General features: G+C 48.5%; 1 protein-coding gene across 1 annotated transcript in view; it reads right to left on the bottom strand.

Moving 5' to 3' along the window:
* The window catches only part of GPC1 (glypican 1), a 191,952-nt gene extending 172,075 nt beyond the window's left edge, over window positions 1-19,877 (bottom strand). The window contains exon 1 of the mRNA XM_056498511.1: window positions 19,443-19,877. Within this exon, the coding sequence (XP_056354486.1) occupies window positions 19,443-19,593 (151 nt within the window). The 5' untranslated portion in view covers window positions 19,594-19,877. The remainder of the gene's footprint in view (window positions 1-19,442) is intronic.
* Window positions 19,878-26,648: the final 6,771 nt, after the last annotated feature.

Raw genomic sequence — 26,648 nt, 5'->3', positions numbered from 1 at the left:
ATCAACAAGTTCAGACTGAAAAATGAAAAAGGTGATACTTCAGGACTGTTTTATAATGTAGACATTAAAGAGATGATAACTATTTAAAATACTTGATAAAAGTACTGGAACTAAGCATCTCCTAGAGCAGAGCCCTGACAAATCACCCAGCCACCTACATGCATTTATGGTTGTGGCCATCCAGGGATCACTTAGAGGTAAATTAGCAATGGAAGTCATTACACAAGGAATAATTCCAAGGAACTGGAGTCTCAAAAGCAGAAAGTGAATGAAGAAATTGAAATTGCAGGCAATGGGGCAAAATGACAGCATACCAGACAGGCTATTTCCTCAATGAAAGAAATGTGAATTATAAAAGAGTCAGGCAAGCCAGCATGTGTCAGGAGTGCCCTGAGGAGAATATCCCTGTTTCCCCTTTGGCTGCAGAAGGCCATGTAACATTTCCATTGAAGTGAGAAGGCACATGATGAGGTTCCTTAACAGCCATGAACACACATCCTCTCAGCCTGGATTGCTTCTGCCAGGTGTAATTGCAGTGCCCTGGCCCTGCCAGCACCCACCACACAGAAAGCTGAGCTTCCCTGCAACAAATTCATCTCTGAGAGGGAATGAAATTCAAGGAGACCTGAAATTGAAGAAGAGCACAGAAAGCAGGCTGCTATTTCCTGCTTTGACAAAATGGGACCTGATATTTGAGATGGGCAGGCCCCTTCATCTCATTACTCTGTGACAGGATGAGAGAATTTGTGCAGGAAATCATGTGCTCTGTTCCTCCATCCTGGTGAAGTGCAGAAAAGGTGCCTGAAGCTCCCTACATCACCTTCACTGAACAGCCCTAAGGAGAAAGTCCAAAAAGGATACCTGAAGGCACAGAGCTCTTCAGGCATGCAGAGCATCACAATATTCTCACCCTTGTCCTTCTCTCTGACATCTGCACTGGGCTGCCAAGGCACACAGATGTTTGCAGTGGTGGGTTATCCCCTCTCTTCAGCTCTCCTCCTCTCCCCATGGCTGTCTGGCTCTGCTCCTAACCCATTTTCAGCCTGTGCCCTAGAGCAGGGGAGGTGTGCTGCAGGGCAGGCAGTGCAGGGAGGAAATGCAGGACTATCAGCAGCACTCATGTGGCTCCCAAGACAAGAGAAATTCCCGTGGGTGGCCCCATCCCATATCCCATCCAGGAGAGCAGCAGCTATGCACTGCCAAGTGCTGCAAGCCAGACTGTCCCACACACCACACAGCCCTCTGGGCCCTATCAGATGGGGCTGGAAGGACAGGAACCCAGAGACATGCTGGTTTGGAAAGCCCTGTAAAAACCTGGGATCTGGACATGCAGGAAGCAGCTCCCACTTGTCTTGACTTCTGGCTCCTTTGCAAGAGGCTGGTGTTACACACACAAAGGGAAAGCAGGGGTGGCAGACAAGCCCTGAGAGCTCCACCAGAGGCTGGACCTAGGGCAGGCTGCATTTAGTAAAAGGTGCTGCTGTTAACTCTCAGGCTGGACAAGGCAGAGCTCTCCTCTATGAATCACAGATAAGCCCTCTGATGCACCCAGTGCCAGCTATCCTGGTGCTCAGCTAAATGCAGGGGAGGAGGGAGGAAAACCACTCAGACACACCTCATTTCCCAATCTGTGTGAGTTTATAACCAAAAACTTCCAGAGGCCAAGGGACAAACTTCTCCAATTACCCCTGTGAGGCTGCAGACAAGCAGTTAGATCTGCAAAGAGCATACCCTGATTCAGGCACACCATGGAGTGGACAGATTAAAGCAAGGGACAGCCCTGTCCTCCTGCAGTGCCCAGGAGCCAGGCAGGGAGGAGGCAGCACATGCAAACCATCAGAAAGTGTTATCTCCATCACAGCCTCACAAAGCATCCCCCTCTGGAAAGGGAGATAAAGGGTTCTGTGGGATTTGGTGACTGGAGTGCTTACAGTACTGCAAACAAACACTCCCAGCTCTTGCAGATGTCTGAAGAACTGTCAGGCAGCTGTGCAAAGGGAACAGGAGGAAATTGCCCATAAGAAAATGGTTAATTCAGACCAAAAAAGGCAAGAGCAAAAGAGCTTGGCAGATCTTCTGAGGGCAAAGTTACAAACCCCACTTACTGAAAGGCTGGATCTGGAAAACTCAATCTGATAGAGTTAAAAGACACAATTTTGGCCTGTCAGAGCCCTGAACCAGCCAAGCTCAGCCCAGCTGCTGCTGTTCACAGCTACAGTGGCACCTCTGAGCAGCAAACCAGAGAAACACAGCTTTCCCAGCACATCAGGGACCTCTGAGCACTGCCAAATAAAAATCACATTTATTTGGGAATGGTTGCATATTGGAAATAACTAATTTTTAAAATATAAATTATGACAGTGTTGAAAAAGGCCAAGGTAAGGAATTTTTAAATAACTAGGAGGAGGTGATGGTGGCTTCCTTATTTTGTGTGTCCCACCAGTGCTTTGCACTGCCCTGTCACAGTTGGCTGCAGAAGTGAGAAAAAGTGTTAAGGAGGTATCCAGGTTTTCTCCTTGCAGTTTTAATGGCTTTTAATGGCTTTTGCCAGTGCTGTGCTTGGCCCTCTGGTGCTCCACTCAGATATTTCCACCAGTTCTCATGACCAGGACCTGGCAGAAGTCTGCTAACAAATGGTTGTTTTGCTGAGGTTCACAGAATTCCCCAGTTCTGCTGCTCTCACCTGACTCCCACAGGACCCAGTGCCCTGCCAGGTTTCCTGGGGGGATTGCAGTGAGGAGCCAAAGGCTAGAGCAGGTGGGAGAGCCCCAGGATGTCACTGGTGAGCACAATGAGGGGCTGCCAGCACACCCCTCCCTCCAGGGTGTTATTTGCAAGGTATTATTTGCAAGAAAGCAGCAGCAGCACCACGAGTGCACAAGTGATAATAAAACATCTCTTAGTTTGTTCTGAGTCTTCTGCCTCATGGGCTGTTCAGAGAACCCTAAAGCTGCTCTCATGGAGAGCAACAAAAAGTTTAAGGAGCTATTTTTACAGTTCCAAGATGCACTGCTGAGCACCCAGGTGATGTTTTGCTCTGCTTTTCTCCTTGTTTCTGGCTTCTGCAGCACCTCAGGCACCTGGGGACACATGGAGGTGTCTCATCAGAACTCTGGGCATCAGGAGGAATGAGAGGACTGGAGTCATGACCCAGCTTTCCTTTCCAACTCCAATCTCCACGTGGCAGGCAACTCAATTATCAACAAAGGATCAATTAAATTAGTGTAGAAAACCAAAGATCAGGATAGGCAAGACTGCATGGACAGTGAGTTTCTTGGTATATTAAACTCACCAGGATTGCTCTGCCTTTTTCCACATGAATTTTCCAAAACAATTTTTTGAGCCTCCACAATCATGTTTCTTTACCATCAGCATCCTTTCCTGCTGCCTCAAAACTAAATCTGCCCTATGCACGTGCCTGAAAATAAGAGATAGGCCCTGAGTATCTGTCACTTGAGAGGTGAGCTTAGATTGTTTTTAATAGTTTGTGGTACTCATAACTGGTTTTAAACTGACAGGGTAAAGTGATAAAAGAGTAAGATCTGTGTTTCTGAGCTCACATCAAAGAAGAGCTTTAAAGAACCACTAAAAAGGCTGTCAAAAAGAAAGGAAGGCTTTACCTAGCAGCCTAACAAAACAAGCTTCAAAAAAATGAGAAATAGTGTCCCAAAACAAATGAACCAGAGAGGGAAAATGTTAGTAGAAAAGTAAATATTTAAAAGACCCATAGCTGCTAAGAGAAAGACAAAAAAGCTCGAAAAAAAACCACCTGATCATGAGAGAAATGTTTTTTGCTGCAGAAAGAAAGGCTGGCCATAGGATTTGGAAGTACTTACTGTTCTTTTCTGCACTACTGACTACATTAGAGTCATCAGCCTGAGCTCAGCTCTCCCTTACACTGCACACAGCCTTCACATTGTTCACTCCCTGACACCAGGTTCTCCTACAAGGCTTCTTTAAACTTCCCTTTGTACCCCCAGCTGTTTCACTGCCATCACCAGCCTCCAAGGTTTGGCACTGGGAGACAGGGCAGCAGCCTCCCCATGCCAAGATTAATGGCACTCCACAGAGAAGTGAATTATCCCCAGGACTTTCATCCTCCCAGGGCAGTGTGAGACAGGTACAAACACAGCCCTGGAGGTGTCCTGGGGGTGAGGGGCAGCAGCCAGCAGCTTTTCCTGGGTGCTGCCCTCTGGATCTGTGCTGCACAGAGTGGCAGCAGCTCTCTCAGCTGCTTCTGCTCCGTGCTGAGCAGTCCCAGAGCAGATGGTGCTGGGGCTCACACCTGGAGCAGCCCTCAGCAACCTCAGGAGTGTGTTCTGATTGCACTTCCCCTGAACTGTCTCTGCCATTCCCTAGGCAAGAACTCAGTGGATGAGCAGCTCCTCAGGCTCAAAGGGAGCCCATCATCCAATTCCAGTAAGCACTGCTCAGCAGGGATGCAAAAACAGGTTTTGGCAGCACCCACTGCTGTTGCCAGCCAGCATCCTCCAGGTGCTCAAGTCACTCCAGGCAGCTCAATTTCCCCTCTCAAGCTGCACCACTACAGCTATCTGATATTGTCCCCTTTCTCCAGGCAGCCCTTACAGAAAAAGGAGATGCAATCACTTCCCCAAATCTTGAATTGTCTTTTGAATGCAACTCCTCCTTAGAATTAGGCTTATTAATAAAAGCCCTTTATGGATTCATCCAAGTGAAGAGCAGCTGTGCAAGTTCAAGGGCTTTGCTACTTCAAAAGGGAGATATATATATATTTTATACAGTGGGAGATGAACTTACAGATGGCATTTGTGGGCAGACCTTGTCCAGCAGGTTTAAAAAGAGATTAGCTAACATTCATGGACAAGAGGTCTGTGAAGGACTGGGCAGAGATGTACCCCTGGTATCCTCTCTGGAGAAGCTGTGGGTGTTTGGGAGAATGAACTGACATGCACTGCAGAGGAAACCTAGCCCAGAGTTGTGATCCCCTTGCTCAAGTTTCTTTGCACACACCAAAATCTGAATCCTTGCCTCAGCCCAGCAGTGAGCCCAGGGATTGCAGGAACACCAGCACCTCCACATGCAGTGGGAGAGGGAGACAAATCACCCAACACATGTCAGATTTCATGCCAACCTGATGTGTTGCATGTGTGATGGCTGCAGAAACCAACCTGGGTAATTACAGCATCTGCACCCATTGCTGCCATTTGGATGTGCATTCACAGAAACTGCACATTAGTTAGGCATGCCATTGCACAGACATATTAACCAGCTAATTAATGAAAAGACCTTCTCTGCTTAGGAGGAGCCCATCAGCCACTAATCACAAGAATACATTTTCTCCATCTGTTAGATGACTTGCTGCCTCCCCAGGGTCGCAGGGAAGATGCAGCTGGCCTGCAGCCTCCAGAGAGCTGTGCTGGGGTGCTGAGCATTCTGTCTAAGTGACTTCCTTTGAGCAGCAAGGCTCCAGGACCATGGCTGCTTCTGGAAACTTGGCCATGGCACCCCCACAGTGCTTCTGGATCACCTCAGGTGACCTCTGGATTAGACACCCAGCATCCCTCCAGCCCTCCCAGAGCTCATTTGCCAAGCACAGGGGCTCACTGCATGGCCCTAACAGGGCAGCCCAAGTGCACATCCCTCCTGCCAAGCTGGGCCCTCTTCTGGCCCCTGTTTCTACAGCAAACTCCCAAAGCAACAGCAGATTATAAATACACGGGGGATGGCTGTGCCCCAGTGCTTCCCTGACATATGGTTCTGTCTTCAGTCAGAAACTCTGCATTTAAATTTAGGGATGGAGCAGGAGGTTAGGTTTCAAAGTTCCAAGATAAATCCCCTGGGAGGAAGCAATGAGGCCAGATTTCTGTCCTGTGGTACAGCCTTAGAGCAGGTGGGAGCAGGGAGTCTGCTCCAGGGAGCCTGAGAGGCTGTGCCCAGCTCCTCAGCTCTTGGAAGGCTGGGGGAGCTCCAGCCCCTGAACCAGCTGCTGCTACTCCAGCCCTGATGGTCACAGCTCCTGCTGAACACCCAGATCTGGGTAGAACAATATGGCTCCAGCTACTGCCTTGTAATAACTCCTTCGGTGTATCAGTGCCTCCATCAGCTCCCCATCCCTTTCCAAACAAGTGTTTGTGTGAAGGGTAACAAGCTACAGGCCCAACAGCTTTGGCCATTTTTCACTTGTGATGAAAAAGGAAGAAGTAAGTTTCAAATCATTGTGAAATATTTGTGAAACAAGCCAACCTCCTCCTTCCTGCACACACGAACTGCAGTGCTGAAGAAATTACTACAATCCAATAAAGCATAAAATGCTTCCATCATTTGACAATATAAATGCTTACCCTACTTATAGACAACTCCACAGTGGATTTAACTTTGGTTTTCCTAAAGCTAGAGGAAATTTTCTATCTTTATAAATTTTTAAAAAAGAAAAAAAATAATTTCCATTGCTCCCAGATGTGGGAGACAGGTTGCAGCTGAGGGTGCTCAGAAAGAGGGACCTGTGCAAATACTGCCCTTGGAGCATCCCAGTTGTTGCCAGGCTCTCTGATCACTTCACACTTGTCAGAAACCTGCTATCTCCTGCCCAGCCCTCTCAGTCTGCAGCTCCAGAGGTGTCCTAAGCCCTGCAAAAACACCAAAACACCAGGGTGTAGCTGCTGCCTGTGCTCCTCTGAGCTGCTGCAAAGCAGCCAGGGCAGGACCAAGGGCAGAAGCAGGAATCACATCACACAGGCTCTTGGATCATTTCTAGATGATCCTGCTGGACCACACCACCATCACTGCACATGTTCAACACACAGGCACTTTTCTCACACCCTTCTCCAAGCACAGACTTTCTGCTGCTCTGCAAAGCACCAAATTATGTGCTTAATTAATCATGAATCCATTATTTGGTCCAGTGCCTTCTGAACTAAAAATGCCTCCAAACAAGCTGCATTTAAACATGGTCTGGGCAATGCTGCCTTGCCCCTCTCCTCTGCAGGAGGCACAGAGCCAGGACAAGGCTTTTGGGAGACCCTGCACCCTTGAGTGCTCCCTGGGCAGAGTTATCCTCTCCTTGTGCCCTCTGACCACCCCAGCCAGGCTGAATCCAAATGCCACCCAAACAAAACCTGCCATCCCAGATCCCTCAGTCATCTGAGAAGCAGCAAACATGCTGAGTTAAGTGCAAGGCAAGCAGTATTTTTATTTGGTTAATTAGAATTGCTCATCACATGAAAACAAAGGAGTGATTTACTGCAGAACTGGTACAGGTAGTTGTTGCATAAGTACATTCCTGCATATTTGGCTGCATTAGGAGCATTTTTTAATTAACAGTTTCTCCTTGGCTAAAGCAAGCCATAGAAAAATAAAGAGAAGTTTCACACAAAGATACTGCCGAATCCCTCAACTGCCAGCTACTTTTTTTTCTGCAGGGAGGATTTTAAATTAAAAGCAGATTGCCTTCATTAGTGTTACCAGAAGCCATGTAGCTGCCAAAGCTGACAGAAACACAACTGTGATTTGCAGATTTGGCAAGTGCCATTTTCTCTTTCTGCAAATGTGGGCAATGTCATTTGTGTTAAAGGGCTTTTGTGGGGGACATTGCAAAAAAACAGCTCCTTCCCCAGGAGAGGGAAAATATCTCCAGACCAGCAATTTAGTAATCTGGGGCTCTCAAGCTTTCTCTCCTTGTTAACTTTGCAAGAAAGTTCATTGCATTAAATTTGTGCTGAAAACGGTCAGACAGTGTGAATGTTACAAACTGCCTTCTCCTGATGACTGAGCAGAATACAGTAGCAAGCCCAAAATAAACGTTTCAACAGTGATCTCTGACATAGAGCCACACTCAAGCTTTCCATGACATGTTGCCAAACCCTCAGTCTCACCAAAATCCCCATTTTCTTTACTCCATTTTAGCTGAAAAGGGTGATGATGGGAAAGTTGTATTTCCACCGAGGGCAGGATTCATGCTGTGCTCCAGAGACCCAACCTTGGTGATTTAGGGGAAACTCTGGGTAGCATTTTCACTCTGCTGTGAATAGCTGCAGAGCAGAGGGGGGATGCATGAAGGGACTCTACATGCCCTGCTCCCCTCCCTGTGTGTCAGTCTCCCCCAAATTCTGCTGTCCAGGCTCAGCAAGAAAACTTAAGATGGATAACAGAGGTGATAAAACCCACGCAGGTGATCTCAGTTTGTGTTAGATGTGACAGCAGTCACTGGTTTTGGGGCTGAGCTGAGCTGCTGATGTGAAAACAATGGAAATTACAAGATGGAGAAGCAAGAGAAGTGGGTGATATCCTAAAGAACCCAGATGCTCAGCAACCTAGAGACCACAGACCCCCGAGTGAGTGAAGGATTTATTCCCCCAGCTGTAGCCAAAATGGGAAGGTCTGAACACACTGCTAAACTCTGCAGGGAGCAGTCCAACACTGCATTACCACAGGCACAAATGTAAAGTCTGTCTGCAGTAATTAGGATTGTGCTACATGTGATTTATTAGGCACTGTCTTATAATCAAGACTAAAATAGCTGCCTACATTGCAGTTACCAATTTCTTAACTGACTAAAAATAAAGTGACAAATGCAATGCAGTGCCAGACATGGAACCTACCAAAATAATGTCAATGGAGCCAGACACAGTGTGTGTGCCTGCTGCTAACCTTCAATCCAACCTGGAGCTGAACACCCAGCGACTCTGCAATTTTGGTTTGTATCCTCAAAAGAACCAGAGAAGCCAGTTCTGTCTCTGCAGCCCAACTCTGTTTCACCACAGACTTCATTATCCATTGAGCTGAACACTAAGTAATGAGTTAACAATAATTAAACTGAAAAGAGACACAGATTAGAGGAATTTATTATTCCCTGATCTGCAAAGCAAATTGTTTGGATACCTGCAATCAATGAGTAATGATGAAACAGAATAAAACCCCAACAAACCAAAGAGCCAACAACAGGCTCATAAAAATCTGTTCAGTAAGGCCCATGTATCTTCCTTAGCTGAACAACACAGCATTTTAATCAACAAATCCCCCTGTCTTTATGAGATCAGAGGCAGAATGTGGCCCAAAATTATCCAGTTACTGTTTATTATTCATGTATCACAGGAATGATGAAGATTTATGGTCCCATTGTGCTAAGTACTATATGGTGAAATTCAGGGAAATAGTGAGAATCAGTACTCCAAGACGTTATAATTCAAAGACAAATTACAAAAACAAGGTACTGTAATTTAAAGACAGTAATGAACAGATGGGGATTGGAGATTCAGACAGATAAAGCAACTTGCCCAAGGTCATGCCAGACACATGTGCCAGAGCAGAAAATTTAACTGATCTCTGGAGTCCCAGCACAGGATTTTACTCATGTAGGAAAATGCTGTTGCTCCTCTTTGATTTCACTAGATGTCATATTTCATAAGCTAATAAATAAGTCCAAAAATTGCTAATGTTGCATGGCAGTACTGGAAGGATTTTCTTTCATCCCTTCTTCTTCAGAAGGCCATCATTAACAAAAGTCCTGTCCACACCTACACCTGATCTGGCACAATTACAGCATTTGCACAGAATCACAGAAAAACTGAAGCCTTCAGCCATCTAGTCCAACCCCTCATTCAAAGCAGAAAAAACCAGAGCAGCTGCTCCAGGGCCTGGTCCATCAACCTCTGAGCATCTTCAAGGATGGAGATGAAAACCACAGCACCTCTCTGCACTCCTGTGTTCAGCCACTCAGGTTGAAAATGTCTTTCCATGTATGAAATGAGAATTTCCCCAGCTCCAGCTTGTGCCCACCACCTCCTGCCACACACCAAGTCCAGCCCCATCATGCAGCCCCAAACCACCAAACATCACACTGTAAGGCACTTCACACCATTTTTTAAAATAAAGGGTGCAAATACCTAATTTTCTTCTATCAGTTACTGTATTTTTATGCATTCTACACTACACAAACCCTGCAGCCTCCAGTTTACAGCACAACACAGGAACATTGTTTTTGCACACCAAACTTTGCAGTTCCAGGGGTCTCAGCATAGGCAGGCACACCACTGCTCCCATAAAGGAGCCTGGAAAGGGACACTGCACAAGTCTTTTTCTGTAGCTGGCAAAAAGGATAGCCAGGTCAGCCTGAGTGATGTAAAGTGCTCAAAATACACCAGTGACAGCAGGATACCGTGCTGTTGGACACACATACATCAGCAGATACATTTAGGAATTTCAGTCCTAAAACCTGTCACACAGTGTTTTGCTAACAGTGAGAAATATTTAATTTACAACTGTGACAGGAGATCTCTTCAGTGCAACACAAACAGTAGCAGCAGTGTTACTAATTAAACCAAAACCCAACTCCCAGACAGCTGAACCAGGACAGTGGGAGAAGTGATACTGCATTTCAACACAGTGGCTTTCTGTCCTGGTTTACAAGTAAAATGTGCCACTTGTCAAAAGGTGTTTGCTCCCTGTTTATTTTAAGAATAAAGTCACAGCTTAAGCTTTACTTATTTATATTTGCTGGCACCTGTGAAGACTTACTAATAAAAATTTCATTTTAATTATTTCTTCAGAAGTGCTATCAACATTTGGTAAGGTTTTCCCTGAATGTCCTGCCCTAAGGAGCAGCACAATCATTCCACTTGGCCATCCTGATACAACAGGCTTGGCACAGAGACACTTGGGGCTTTAGTGATCCCACAGCTGAGCAGTGCAGGACACGTGGACATGGCAAAACAAGCTGTCCCCGTGCTGCTGTACAGATGGGACAAACCAGCTGGGTGTCAGAGGCAAGCTCTGCGTGCCAATGGCACTTTATACCCACTGTGAAGCAGAGCAGTGGAGTCCCAGCCTTGGGATGAGCCATTCCTCCATGTATGGATGCACTCACAGCCACCCCAAGCAAAGGTATGAGCTACATCCACATACAGGGCTCAATTGCCCCAGAGAGGACCTTGCCTGCATCAGAGGTGTGTTTGTGGGCACAGGGAACAGCCAGGCAGCACTCACCCCTCACCAGCCCAGCAGGCAGCCACCACCACCTGCAAAGGTTTGTGTTTTGGGCACAGAGCAGACCTGCCACTAATCACAGACCTGTTTGGTTGGAAAGGACCTCTAAGATCACAGAGCCCAGTGTTAGCCCAGCAGTGCCAAGCCCACCACTTGCAAAAGGCAAGCTGGAACACTTCTCTGACCTCCCCAGGCTCTTCCCAAGGTCTCCTCCACACCAATCCCCCAACACACAACAGCTGGGACCCTGCTGCAGCCACTGATGGATGGGGCACAGGCAGGGGCAGCCTGCAGCTGAGCCCTGCGATTTCTACCCACAGGCTCCCACTATTGTGCAGCCCTTCCTCAAATTCACAGCAGATGAGTCCCTTAGCTGTGCTTTGGCCTTGAGAACCTCTCAAATAAAAATACCAGCTTCCTCCTCCTCCCTCATCATCCCTGAGACCTCCCACAAATGCAAGGGGAGAGAGAGAGAGAAGGGGGTTCTTTGGTATCCTGTCACAAAGCCAAACAGATGTTTGTAAAAATCTGAACTGGTTCTACAACTGTTTTAAACCCTGGCAGCTGTGCACAGCGAGCAACTGCACTGGGGGAGAAGAGAGAGCACTGCCCTGACAGCCAGGGACTGGAGTTTAATAAACCAAACCTCCCGTGAGTTCCTCCAGCTCTCTCCTCCCAGTTTAGCGTTTATGGCAGAGGAAACTGCTGAAACAAGGAAAGTGAAGCAGCTTTTCCAGCTCCATGGTGAAAATCCGCATGCAGATGGGGACTGGGAGCAGCCCTCCCTCGTGCCAGACCCAGACAGTAATTACAGCACCCAGTGTGCAGCACGCAGCTTATCTGGGGAGGAACAGACACTCTGGGACAGCAGCCCTCACACAAAAGTCTGCTGTGCTTGGCACTGGCTTCAGGATCAATTACACAATGAAATCACTGCAAACTTCAGTGCAGCAACATGGACTGCGAGCAGAACAGACTGAAGCAGCCTCTTTAGATCTGTGTTTTTTAAAAATTGTAAAATTAATAGTAATTTCTGGAAGTGCTTTTACTATGTTTTTATTTATGAAAGAGAATTACAGCTATGGATTTCTAAAATACTCATATTTTAGAAATATGCCCGTCCAACTGAATTATACAGGATAGTTTTACAATCCTATAAAATACTAATTTTTTGCAAGCCAAAACTATTTGTCATAGAGTATTTGCATTTTAGTAATAGAAAAGATTGACTGTCTACATAAGCATTACCATGTTCCACCCCAAAACCACAGCAAAACTTCTGTTGTTGTTTTCTTCTCTTTTTTATACTTCAGAAGAATGCATGGCAATTGAAAAACTGGTTTTACTCAAGTTGCTAGCACAGGAGTCTGTAACAGCTGGGTAATTCTGTATTTCTGATTCATGCTGCACTATACAGAAAGGCAGAGAAAATCAAATTAGTTTTATAATTTCTATATAGGCAACACAGTTGTGTTGAGTGTAGTTTTTTCACAACTCAGAAACGAGAGCATTGTGAAAAACTGTCACAGTGCTCTGCTTATTTGAACTTTAAGAAAGAAAAGTTTTCCTCTGTATCTGGATAATTCCAAGTGAAACAGGAACACATTGCTGGGCAGAAGTGACTGACCAAGCCCTGTCACGTTCTGACAAGCATTTTAAGTGTCTGCAGTTTAAAGCTTCATCATTTTTTGCAGAACAATCTGGCAACGGAGGTAACCCGATTCCCTGGGAATCAAATGTTACTTAAAGACAGGTTTCACCTGTCAGGGATAAAACATTCTGAGCAGCAAAGTGTCAGGGTACACAGACATCAGAGGAGAGGGGTCTGTCCTTCACAGCTAGCAGAGAGTGGAGGAAATTTCCTGCTCTCACTGAGTTTTGAATTTTATCTATTTTTTGTAACTTTGAGGGGAGTTATTCTAATGCAATGGCAGCTACAGCAGTGTGGCACAAGCAAACTACAAAACATGGTGGAATAACCTTCAAGCAACTGCTGTGAGGGTTCCTGCAAGCTTTGGGATCTGCCTTCCCTGGGTCTGTCCCCATCAGGATGGGGCAGAGTTACCCACAGAGTCATCAGTAAGACACAGGCAGCAAAACAAGTGCCATTTTTTCCCCAGGTAAATTTAAAGATGAAGAGATTGTTATGGACCTCCACCATCCCTTCACAAGCTGTCCACTCGACCTCTCCTTCCTTCTCACATCTGGGAGTCAGTACTTGAAGGAAAATTGAAAAAAAAAAAGGCCCAATACTAACCTAACTTACAGAGGTAGAAAGGAGTGATTTAGGATTTTCAGAAAGACTCAATCTCTGCAGCAAGTTCAGAGGGGGAGATGAAAGCTGAGGAGAGCACTTGATGGCGACTTTCCTGTCCCAACCAGAGGCAGCACGTCCAGCCCCTTTCTCTGAATTAACACTCAGTGAGCAGAAGCTCCTGCAGAGGATGAGAAGGTGACTCCAGGACACTGCAGGGACATGGGAGGCCCTCTGCCTGTGCCCAGGGCAGGATCTGGATGTGCTTCCATCAGGGACACCTGGACAGGACAGGACACTGCTGAAGGCAGCTCTCTGCAGGGGCTTTGGCCACAGCTTCCCTGAGCAGAGCAACACGAGCACTCAGCACCCTGGGGAAGCAGCACTCCTGTCTGCAGCAGCACCTGCCCTGTCACACAAGTCAGGCAGAGCCAGCTGAGCCAGCTGTGTGCTGTTTTGACACTATCCCCTCCCTGGGGCTACCTGCCTGCCTGCTGCATGTACACAGCAGCATCCCATGGGGCAAAGAAAGAAACCCAATATACAGAAACATGTAGCATTCAGCAGGGACCTGAGCAGCAAACAGAAATTAAAGCTGTGCTCCCCAAGGAAGCCTGTGGATTTCCACAGGATTGAGATGTCTATTTCCCTGCTCTTCCCCTGCAATTCTCAGTTGAATGCTGGAAGCAAATACAAAATTTCTCCTTGTGCCAGTGACACCTGTCAGTCACTCTCCCAACCACCCTGCTCCTCACATCCACAAGGCAAGCAGGAGGAACACACGAGCTGCTGCCACAGGACCAGAACTGGCCCCAGCCACACAGTGCTGGGACTGCTGCAGACACAGGGTCAGGATATTGCTCAGACCAACAGCTCTCTGAGGCTGGAGCCATCCTTTCATCCTGCCATACTGTGCCTAGTGCAATTTGATGCTGCAATAAAAATAGATGATCCTCAACCCCCCTCCCCAGCCCATGGACACTGGGGGGTCAGGCACAGAGCCCGTGCTCAGCTGCTGCTCGTGGGCAGGTGCTCCAGGGTCTCTGTTTCTCTGTTCTCAGTTATCATTGTTGTGACCTACAAGGAAAAACCTCTGGCTTTAAATACACATTTTTGATAACGAAGTTACCAGCTCCTGCCTTTGGCTAACTCAAAGCACACTTAATTATTGAAGCCACCCAGAGGAATATATCTATCTGGTCCTCTCCACATGAGACAATTGTACTGAAAGCAATAGAACATTAAACCAACTGTTCTATAATCGCTGCCAAAAACCACACATCTCCCATCAAGCCCATCCAGAGAACCCAGACACTGACTGACACGTGTTCTTAAATAAATCAGGGCACTTGCAGGGCAGGAACAGGAAAAGGGGAGATGAGGTGAGCTCTGCAGTTTCACACGGTGGTGTTGGTGGGTGTCTCCAGCTATACACCCATGCAGATTTTCTGGAAAAAGAAATAGCAAGCTTTTGCTCCGCAGCTGATAAGGATAATTACGCGGTGGAGAGCTTAGTCATCCATCTCCCAGCGACAGGAGAGCAGCTTCTCCTGAAAATCCCGCAGCTCACGGGGCTCTCGGTGGCGGCAGGAGGGTCCCCGGGCCGGGAATGCCGCTAGAGGGCAGCGCCCGGTGCCTGGATCCGGCCGGGAGCGCTCCGTGCGCCGGGCGCGCACCGCCGGGAGCGCACCGCTCACAGCGCCGGGAGCGCACACAGCGCTAACAAACACCGCTCACAGCGCTAACAAACACCGCTCACACCGCTCACAGCCCCCCAGCTCCCACCACAACACCTGCCAGCCGGAGCCACAGGCACAATCCCCTGCGTTCTGCCTCGCCAGAAACAGCGCCCCAAGCCCAGCACGCCACAAAGGCCGTTCTGACCTAACCCCGAACCAATTCCGCTTGTTCACGGGGTGCTGTTGCATCTGGGAATCCTCCGTGGAGATGAGCTCGAGGAATCCCTCCCTGTATTCCCTTTCCCCAGGAAATACAACCAACCCAAATGGAACCACCACCTCGAAAAGTGCTGGATCAGCAGAGTTCCCCTTTTAGTCATTGGTGACAGATCTTTCCTTGGGAATGGAGGAGCCCCAGATTTTGTGTTTCAAGCCACAGATGTAGGCTTGTCCCACTTTGGAAGTGCCAGCAGCTGAAATACCCTCCAAGATGGGTTCCATTACCCCCTTCCAAGAGCCTGATCAAGTCCCAGCTGGTTGCCAGACCTGTTCTCTACTTAGATAACATTTCTGTAAAGGGCTCCAACACATGCAGTTGACAGTGTTTTAATCATAAAACCTAATTACACAGCCTAAAAGGACTAAAGGTTTAAAAAATTGTTCTGATTCCTTTCAGCTGAGGAGCCAGGGAAGGATCTGCATGAGATTTGTGACCAGACAGGCAGCCAGGCAAAATCCAGCTGGCTTTTTTCTGAACCATCCTCTTCTCTGGCTGCCCTGCACCCACTGTCCATGTCAACAAGATCAACCTAACAGCAAGCCATGTCAAGGAAGGATTAGTCTCAGGAATAAACAAACCAAAGCAGAAGTCCAACACAAACAGAAAACAAGGGCCAAGCTCATTCACATCAAATCACAACCCTCAGGTTTCTCCAGCCCCTGAGGGAACTACCTCTGCTCAAGACACTGGGGAGCAGCCACCCATCCACCCAACATCAAGACACTCCCACAAGTCAGAGAAAGCTGGATATCCCCCCCACAGGGCCATATTTTGTGGTGAAGGCTCACTCTCTGCTATCCCAAGCACACTGTGAGCCTAAGCCAAGCAGCCCCTAAGCCAGGCACTAAGAAGCACCCCCAGAGCAGGGTGTGTCTCCCCTTCAGTCCCCAGAGCAGGGCACCTGCAGTGGGGTGTGGAGTCTGGGCAGCAGGAAGGTGAGACAGTAACAACAGTGCTGCCTCCAGAAGAATCAAGAGGGAACAGAAAAACTGGAAGTTCTCAAACTGGTTTCCCATATTTTGTAGCAATCAGAGAAAGTGGGTGTGGGTCATCCAAAAGGAGAGTGGGAACACTCTCCAGCATGCAGGAAAGCTGTGATCAAGTCAGTAGAACTTCTCATGGGAGCAAGTGGTGTAGCTTTCCCAAACTCAAGGAGTAGGGGGCTTTTCCCCCAGCATTAGAAACTTTCTTGTAGGCAGATCTTCACCTGAGACTCTGGGTGCACAGTGTCAGGACTGCTAACACGAGCAGACACTGCTTTCATGCTTGGGAATTTTGCCATTGACTTCAAAGCACTGAGATATAACACCTTGTGTATTCCCTAAACACACTTAATAACAGCACCTGACACATTTAAAGTGCTTAGACATGTTAAAGGCATTGTACAACATTAGCAAAAAACCAGGAAACCCTGTCTAGGTGGTTCATGAGAAATCTGGTATGCCAAGAGTCTATCCCTGCATCAGATGCTTATCTATTAGCCAGCTAATAACTGTGACTGCTCCTCCAGCTCATCTGCAGGGCCACAAGCAGGGACTACCTTCTGGTGAGCTGTGGAGACACCAGATTATTCATGATCCTCTTCAATCACAACTAAGAATTCAGATTAGAAGGTGTAAAGCATGCAGTAAGTGCTCTAAACCCAACACAAACACAGCCAAGCTCAGTCTGAGTCAGAGCCTGCATGCTGGGAGCTGGCTGAACTCCTTCTGCAGGGCAGCTCTGGGGTGCAGGCACTGTGTGGCTTGGCTGTGACACCAACACACACCAAGCAGTGCCTGCAGCCAGGTGGAGCAGACAGGAGCACGGCAGCACCACTCTGGGGACAAGGCCATGGGGCTAAGGAATTAATGTCACCCTTTGCTTCAGGGCAAGCAATAGAGAGAAGGAACAGCAAAGTCTCCTTGGGGAGGGACAAAGGGAAGGGCTTTTGTCTCCAGACAGCTCAGAAATAAAATTAAAACATGGTTCATGGGGTAGCTCTTAAAACATGGAGAAGACCACCATCAGGAAACCTGAGCACAGATCCAACTGGAGACAACACTGAACCAACTTCAGCAACATCCCTTAACTTAGCCAAAAGCTGCCTAATCACAGACTCACCAAAGTTGGAAGAAACCTTCAATATCATTTAGTCCAGTCATCACCCCAGCACCACCATAGCCCCTTATCCACAACTCCAAGCAACTCCACCACCTCATCCTAATGCATGGCTACTCTTGCACTGAACATTTTTTTCTGCTATCTAATCTGAACTTGCCCTGGCACAACCTAAGACCATTTCCTCTCCTTTCACCAGGGATGTGGCAGCAGACACCTACCCCTCCCCAGCTGTGTGGATGCACTCACAGGTGGCACTGGTGCAACCTGACAAGGCTCCATGCAGGTGACAGCCCCCATGGTCAGCAAGCTGAATGCTGCCACTGAAGCAACAAGCAAATGTGGAATTGTGAACTGTATGATCCTGTACTTGGTACCTGTGGGGACACTGCAAGGAGGGTCTTGAGACTCCTCTTCTTGGAGACAGAATTGGCACAAACCTGCACAGCTGCTAAACAGCATCGAGGATACACAGCACTGTGCTTTATCAGGCCATTTCTAAGGTTATATCTATGCTCACTGATGTTTTAACTGCACTGGGCAAGTAATACAGCGACACAAAAATGCATTCCTGAACATGCATCAGTCAGGAGGTAATTACCAAAGAAAATCATCAAGTCTGGTAGCTGTTTTAAACACCAGGCTAATGGTAGCAGCAGCAGGTTTATGTCTGGGACCTTCTTCCTCCAAGCACTTCTTCATACTACTTTCCATGTGGTATTCTTCAAGTTTTAATGGCATTTATCTACAGAGTTCCCCTGTCTACAGTAACAGCCAGAGATGTCCAGTTTGATATCACAATTTTAATTTTTTAATTGACTGTGGTGTGAGACCTCCAGTGTGTATGCTCATATCAACACACAGCAGGAAACAAAACTCCTGGATCCTGGAAATCTGTGTCCTGACACTTCTGGAGCCTCAACAATTTGCAGGTAGGAGATGTTTTACTGTGCTAACCTGCAATATATGATACTTGTAGCCACAGTTGGACTGCCCAGTGGTACTACCCCTGTGCACAAGGCTCAGCCACCTCCAGCAGTGTTTGTAAACATTCAGCCTTCCAAGAACTTCCCACTCGACACACCACAGCTAATGTATTCACATCTGCAATAATTAGATGCAAATTTATTAAAAGCCACTTTCTTGCTCAACTGAAGTACTATTCTATTAATAGTGATGTTCAAATGATTCTGAAACTCCCCACTGTTTAACTTCGAGCACTGCTCGTTTTACTTTGGAAATTTACTCTCAGTTGTAACTTGACAAAGAAGGCATTAATTTATTCACATTTACGAGGCATGTAGATGGTCCAGCCTCCTCTATTCATAGGTCGGACAACAAATTGGTTTCTCTGAAAAATTACCTGATGAAATATTCAGCATAAGGCATTGTGTAGCTTAGATGTGCACTACAAACTGCAGTTTTGCTGGGGTGTCCCTGTAGATTGGCTCTGGCACGTACGCCTGCATGTTTTATGCTTTGTCTGAAGGAGGAAGCTCCCACAAGTGAGGAGAAGGCTCTTGGATACGGGTCACAAGTTGGTGTATCAAAACTTTGATGAGAATTCTAAAAAACCCTACAATGCATCAGCACATTTTCCCCAAGCCTTCAGAGGAAAAAAAAAACCAAAACCAAACCAAACACAAACCAGACCCTGAATATTCTTTGCTATTTCAGTTGTTTCCAAAGAGGAAGAAATCGACCAGGATTTATCCAAAGCCAGGATGAAGGCAAGAGGACACACTCTAATGTAGGTTACACAGGCTTCCTCTGCACTTCACGTTTGACACGGTCATTTTACTCGTGCTTCATTTTTAGTAAGTGGCAAATACCATTTACACGTTTGCTTCCCATCCAGAAGAACATTTAAATAAATCAAATCCCCTCTCACAACCTTGTGGACATCGAAACCCTTTACACTCCGATCATTCTGATATCTGAATCAGAACCCCGAAACCCGTTTCAGCCGTACTCAGAACAGAAGCAGCGAGACAATGAGAAAAAAGAAAGAACCAGCGCCGAGCACTCGGTGCGACCAGCCCCCTCTCGGAGCTCCGTCCGCACTGCTGGAAGGGGCAGACCCTTCCCGGCTCGGGGGAACCTCCCGCTCCGGCTTCTGCCGCCCACGAGCCGGGACAAACTCCAGCGTGGGGCGGCCGGGACTCACCGGAGATCTCGGCCTGGGGCACGCCGCTGAGGCTGAAGCCCTTGGCTCCATACAGCTGCCGGACCTCGGCGCAGCTCCTCGCCTTGCTGTCACCGCGAGCCGGGGCGGAGGCGACACACAGCAGCCAAAATCCCCACGGGAAGACGCGCATCCTCGTCCGCTGGCCCCGCCACCTGCCGTGCGAAGGGCAAAGCCAAGGTCCCGGGGCGCGGCAGCCCCGGCGGGACGGGCGGGGAAAGGGCGAGCCCCGGCGCCCGCGGCGAGCGGGAGAGGCTGCGCGGAGTTCGGCCGAGCGGGGCGGAGACCCGAGTTCGGCCGCGCCGCCTCAGAGCCCCGGAGCGAGAGCGCGCTGAGGGCTTTTGTTCTTAGCGCGGCCGCATCCCCGGGCAGTCCCGCCGCGATGCTGCCGGCTGCGGCGCCGCCGGGCCGGGCGGAGCGGCGGGGCGGGGCGGGGGCGGGCTGAGGGCTGCTCCGCGGCGGGGCGGCCCGCCTGCGCTGGGCTGGGCTGGGCTGGGCCGGGCTGGGCTGCGCCGGCACCGCTCCACCTGCGCGCCGAGCGGCGGCGGGCGGCTCCGGGCGGGCAGGGCTTTCCCCGCCGGACGTGGCATCACGCGGCCCGCGCCAATCCCGCGCGGAGCGCAGCCCCCGCCACGCCCCGCGCCCCCGCCGCGGGCTGCGCAGCGCCGGAGCCGCCGGAGCATCCCCGAGCGCAGCCCTGGCCGGGCAGGGCATACAGCTCCGGAGCCGCCGGAGCATCCCCGGGCTCAGCCCCGGAGCCGCCGGAGCATCCCCGCGCTCAGCCCTGGCCGGGCAGGGCATACAGCCCCGGAGCCGCCGGAGCATCCCCGCGCTCAGCCCTGGCCGGGCAGGGCATACAGCCCCGGAGCCGCCGGAGCATCCCCGGGCTCAGCCCTGGCCGGGCAGGGCATACAGCCCCGGAGCCGCCGGAGCATCCCCGCGCTCAGCCCCGGAGCCGCCGGAGCATCCCCGAGCGCAGCTCCGGAGCCGCCGGAGCATCCCCGGGCTCAGCCCCGGAGCCGCTGGAGCATCCCCGAGCGCAGCCCCGGCCGGGCAGGGCACACACGGCTCTGGAGCATCCCTGCTCTCAGCTCCGGCCAGGCAGGGCACACACGGCTCTGGAGCATCCCCGCGCTCAGCCCCGGAGCCGCCGGAGCATCCCCGAGCGCAGTCCCGGCCGGGCAGGGCACACACGGCCCCGGAGCATCCCCGAGCTCAGCCCTGGCCAGGCAGGGCACACACGGCTCTGGAGCATCCCGGAGCTCAGCCCTGGCCGGGCAGGGCACACACGGCTCCGGAGCATCTCCGAGCTCAGCTCCGGCCAGGCAGGGCACACACGGCTCCGGAGCATCCCCGAGCTCAGCCCCGGCCAGGCAGGGCACACACGGCTCTGGAGCATCCCCGAGCTCAGCCCTGGCCGGGCAGGGCACACAGAGCACGGACACCGCACTCCGTCCATGGGCAAGGACGCGGGGACACCCTGCCTGCGGGGACACCCTGCCTGCGGGGACAAGGCACAGCGAGCCCTCCTTTGTCTGCGGCGCGGCCCCGGTGCTTAGCCTGAGGAGCCGGAGCTCCCGCAGCGCGGCGGGGAAAGAGCCGTGCAGAAGATTTAAATCATTGCACGCTCAGACCGGCGGGCAGAGAGCAGTTCAGCTGAGAGCCGCAGAGTCCCAGCAAGGTCCTGGGGAGGCTGAAAGTGCCCCTTTAAGAGCAGATGTGGGAAGAGAGGCGATTTCCTGCCACAGATTCTCAGCTTTGGAGTTTGGTCCAGCTCCTGAAACTGGCGCTCTGCAGCTCTGCCAGAGTTTGGAGCTGCTTCCCACAGAAGTGAGGTGTATGTGATCACCTGTGTGTCAAGGCAATGCCCGTGTGCTTCCCCAGACGAGCTTGCAGGCTTTTGGCCAGCACCTAACTTGTTTCACGACAGACAGAAGACCCAGCGATCCCTCCTTGCCTTTGGAGAGCAGTTGTTCTCTGGGAAAAAAAAGCAGAGGGAATCTGCCCATGCCTCAGCTTGTGTGGGCTTAAACCTCACAAGACAGCAGAAACCCCACACATAAACACCTAAAATGTCGCAAAATTTATCAGAGTTCGTAGCTTTTGGGATGGTCAGTCACCCAGGTGTGCAAAACTACATGGGAAACCTGCTCACCTCACTGCTTCAGAACTGCTTGTTGTGAGGGATGGCAGAAGTGACTGCAAAGTAGGAGCCACGGGGAGTGAAAGGATGGCAGCAGGGAAAAGGTGTTGCTTTCCTATGAACTAATGATTTCCTCTTAAACCTTCCTAATTAAATTAATCTATGAGATATGACAAAGCAGATTAAGAGGACAGGGAAAATCCCTGTAAAGACAGGGAGAATTCTGAAATGATCATGACTGAGGTGACACATCATTACCACCAAAATTAATAAATAGCTTTGGGTCAGATACACCCCATACAGTCTAAATCTTGATTTCTTTCACAGGTGACATTGTGTCTTTTGGCCTCTTGCATCAGCTCTCAGTAGAAACCCGAGGCTTACAGAGTCCCAAAATCTTGGTACACCTCAGCTTGGAGCTTGCTTTGGGAGCTCTCTGGAATGTGGAAAGAGTGTTGTTCCTGGAAATACGTGGGGGAAGATCTGCCATGGATGAAGTCTGACTTACTGTGTTTTTAAATGAAAACTCTTTGGTAAATGCAAAAGTACTGCATGCTTAAGAGGTTACTGAGTAGGTTATGTGGTGTGAGGTTATCTCAGCCTGTACTCCTGGGGATTTATTTTCATTTTATAGCCACAGCCCTTTCCTCTCCCCAGGCTTTGAACATATCCCTCAAAGACCTATGTCAGAGGTCTCATCTAACTAATCTGACTACAAAAACAGTTTAAAACAAGCAGCAGAGGAATCTGTACATATGCTGCCATGACTGGATGAACACCAGGATCTTGTTCCTCCCCTTGGAAAACAAAAGAGTGAAAATCAAATACTTGCAGACACACGGGTAACAACAGTCTCACTTGAGTCTGTTGAGGGGAATGAACTCCAGGAATGCAAACTCCAAAGAGACAAAGTACTTGATAGAGAAGAAAGGCAGAGTCATAAACCTTTTATCTGGTCTGGCTGCACAGAATTACTTGGGGTGGGTGACACAGGAGAAGCTTATAAATAGGCAAATTTAAAATGAACCTAAGCTGATATGAGCTCTTCAACAGAGAAGACATCTGCAAGTCTGTGCAGGGTCCAATCCTAAGCAAACAAATCTAAAATGATGAGGCACATCTCATTTTGCTCTTAAGTTTGTATACACATGCAGGACTTGACCCAGGCACATTTTAAGTAAATTGAAATAAAGGTCTTCAAAGTGTCATAATGAAAATGTATTTTTGGCATCCATTATAAATTGGATTGTATCTATCTGAGGACCAGATCCAGTTTCTGAACATCCTCAGCTAAAAGAATGGAACTTGGCAAAAAGTAAACAAAAGATTGTCCAAAAACAGGCAGAAAGAGCTAGAGTTGGGAGAGATATGAAAAGGCAGAGTAAAACACAAAGATGAGCAGACAAAATGCAGAGGAGGCAAAAAGCACAGAGCCAGCCAGCAAGATAGCCAGAGGAAGACAGAAAATCCATCCTGCTCTGGAGATCACCTCTTGACAGTCCCAACAAAAAGCACTGCCCACTAAAAAGCTGATCCAAGCATTGTGAAGCAAGAAGGATGAAGAAGAGCCAAATCATCTGGCACAGGTGGGGAAAGCTACCCTTTGAAAACAAGAAGTGAACAGAGAGGCTTTCTACAACCTCCATTTTCACAGAGATGTCTTTGTTTCTCTAGCACTTTCCAAAACTTTTGCAGTGCAGTGGACATGCCTCTCTTTTTCACCTTGATGCAAGTCAAGAATTGTACAGGCAGCAATGCAATTACACCCACCAGACTTCCAGCTGGTTCCAAAATGGACCTATGCTGAGTTACAGCAACCTGGAGTCTGACAGCAAAACCAAAACAGGAAAAAAACCAGATAATAAAAAACCCAGTATCAAACTGCATTGTATCTTTGATGCCACATAAAAGAATAATGTGTTCTCCCTTGGATTCAGTGGTGTTTCTACTTTTTTCCCCTATGTGTCAAGTGCAAAATTCACACAGAGTGGGGAGTGGGGAAGGAAAAGAGGGCTACAGCTTCCTTGCTCCTACCAACCTCATGTAATGAAACCCTTTGCCCCTTCCCCTTAACCAGTTTTATGACACTTTTGATTCTCTGGCAGCATCAGCAAATCTGGCACCTTCAGATTAAAAACCTTCATCAAAGCAGGAGTATCCCAGCACCTCTTCTGCCCAATTCCTTTAATCTCTGCACTAGCTGCTTCCTGCAGGATTCATGAGAGCCCCTGCCCCCCCAACACTGGCTGGTGTTCAGCAGAAGCTGGACATGTGTTTTGCTGAATCAAATCTAATTAAGTTATTCAGAGGATTTACTAGATTACACCTTGCTATCTACAGCTACTTGCTTCTTCACTGGCTCTCCCTTCAGTGGCAATCTGGCATCTTCTCCTCCCCTCTGCTCACATTCCCCCAGGAAGCTTTCCTGACATGCACAAACAGCACGTGCCTGGTTGTTTGGATCACCAAAAATATCAGATCAATCCCTTCAAATTGCTGGGGCATCTATGTACAACTGACAAATCCAGCTTGATCTCAGTTGACTTTGTAAGACACCGTTTGCCTTCCCAAAATACTAAGACCTTTTGGGATTTGTGTGCTCAGATTAATTAATCAGGGATAGTGCTGAGATGTACAGAGCTGGGGACCCTTCCCAGGTCTTGAGGGAGCCAGACTGAGGCCCCAGGGCAAGGACAATCACAATTCTGGCTGCTGAGGAATAGAGGAAGAGGGGCTGCATAGAGGACAAGTGCAGCAGTGTGTGTGTCCTGGTTTGAAGGACAGGTGTCTGCTAAGAAAGGCAGGAGCTTCTCTTTGAAATGGAGAATGTAAACCCCCTCCCTCCAAATTATTATAATTTTGAAATTAAGGGGCTCTCAGGCAAAGATATGGGAATTAGGAATAACAGTTCTTTACTAGGAAAATTAAAATAGAAATACAGTATTACACAGAACAATCCCAACCCTGCCAGAGTCAGAATCCAAGCTGACACCCGTCAGTCAGTCAGGGTGTTGGCACAGTCCCATTCAATGGTGGCTGCATCCTCCTGCAGGGGCAGATGTGGTTCAGCTGGAGCAGTGCTCCTGGAGAAGGTGCAGTTTCCTCTGAAGCTCCAGGGATGATGTGGAAAGGTCTGGTTTTCCTCTGGAGTCCAGTGGAAAAGGCTGCTCTGGTTTCTAAAATCTCAGTTTTTATCTGGGTAGGAAAGGCTTGGCTGCTCCCCTGGCTGGAGCATCTCCTAGTGGGATGATGGAATTTTATCAGTCATGCACTGGGACTGAATGGGCCAGCAGCAGATGATATCTTCCTGGAGGGAGGATGGGCTATAAAGATAAAGATGATTGCCCAGCTGGTTTAAAGATGGCCCATTAGCAGATAATATGTGCCAGGAGATCAGGGTCACTGCCCCACCCAGCTCCACAGATGGGGACAGAATTCACATTTCTGGCCACATCAACCCAACACAGTGTGCCAAGGCTGTGCCAAGCTGCTCTTTGACCCTTCGATGGAACAAACCAATTCCCTTTAAATGGAATTTTCATCTCCCCAGTGTGGCTAGAACTAGGAATATTAGGAACGATTAAGTAATTTCAGACAGAGAATCTGGCTAATGCAGGTAATTGCCACTCTGTGCTGTGTTTTGAATTGAACTACACAGTTTTACAGTAATTTAAAAGAATGTATTTCTTAATGACCTCTTACCAATGACTCTAGACTGCTACACCCAGCTAGACTATACTTGTATTATATATGAGTGAGAGACTTCTCAGTAGAAAGAAATCTTAAGGGTCAAACAAGAAATAAATGCCATAAACTTGTTAGAGAATCTGCTGCTAATTTGGCCTGCCCCAGGAAGTACATTTTATCCTTTCTTGGCATTTTCAGTAAAGTTTTTCCCCCTCTCCAAAACATAGGCAGCAACAAACAAAGAATATGGACATGGCACTTGAATCTGATTTATGTTTGATAAGCAGAGCTTGCCTTGACAGCATGAAATGGCTCAAAATAGCCCCCAAAACTAGAAGAGAAATGTGTTCTTTCAGCATGCCCCTATGGTGATGTACAGAAGATTCCTCCCACTTCCTGCAAAAATTGCAATCAGATGACTTCCTCTTATAATTCAAGAGGTTATATCCTGAACCTAACTGGTTTTGAGAGAGATTTTTCAGGTAAAAATCACTCCTCATTCTCATTCTCATCTGTCTGTGGCACTGGCCTAAGGAAGACACAAGCAGGAGCACACTCTGTTCCTAGGAATGCCAGCTCAACAGCATGTTCCTGAGCACTGGTCCAACAAATGGGTGTAGGATAAGCACCCTAGACTTCTTTGAGAAGAAAAAGTTACACCCACAAAGTAAAAAATGTGTGGAGTCTGGCATCTGGCATCCCCAATGGAACTTCTCAGCTGGCACTTTATCCTCAGCTGTGGCTACAGTAAACACTAAAGCCCTTAGATGAATTAAACATCCTCATGGGATGTTCCTGTTCCTTTGCTCATCACCACAATAACACCCAATGTTGGATTTTTCCAAGATGCCAGACAACACAAACCCATCTTCTTAAGATTAAAAATAGAACTCTTAATCTGATTTCATTTCCTCAACCTGCTAGACACCAGGCAGCATGAATGCAAGGAGATTCAGAGACATGGGGTGCTAGAAATGATAGAACTCACCAGGACACTCTGCCTGTCCACCAGGCTGGTTTGTTTTCACAGTGCTACTTTTGAGCACAGCCTTCAAAAGAAATGGTTTGTAATAGCCATGTATTTTCACACCACATACATGATTTTGTGTTGGGAAGGACTTTCCTTATGTGGCTAAAGAAGCAAAGCTTAATTCCCTTGCCTCTATTGCAGCAGGTGCCAGGGACATGGCTTTTAAAGCATTTTAAATAGAAGTTGGAGGAGGACTAGGGGACCCTGGAGCACACTTTCAAATCTTCCTTGCTGCCTTACAAAAGCTAAACAGTTAGGTGCAATGACTCACTCACACTGACATTTTTGGGAGAGAATGATGCCTTTTATAATAACATTGATATTCCTC

This window comes from Oenanthe melanoleuca, chromosome 9 (assembly GCF_029582105.1).
Source record: "Oenanthe melanoleuca isolate GR-GAL-2019-014 chromosome 9, OMel1.0, whole genome shotgun sequence".
Classification (NCBI taxonomy): domain Eukaryota; kingdom Metazoa; phylum Chordata; class Aves; order Passeriformes; family Muscicapidae; genus Oenanthe; species Oenanthe melanoleuca.
This window is presented reverse-complemented; position numbering and strand designations above follow the sequence as displayed.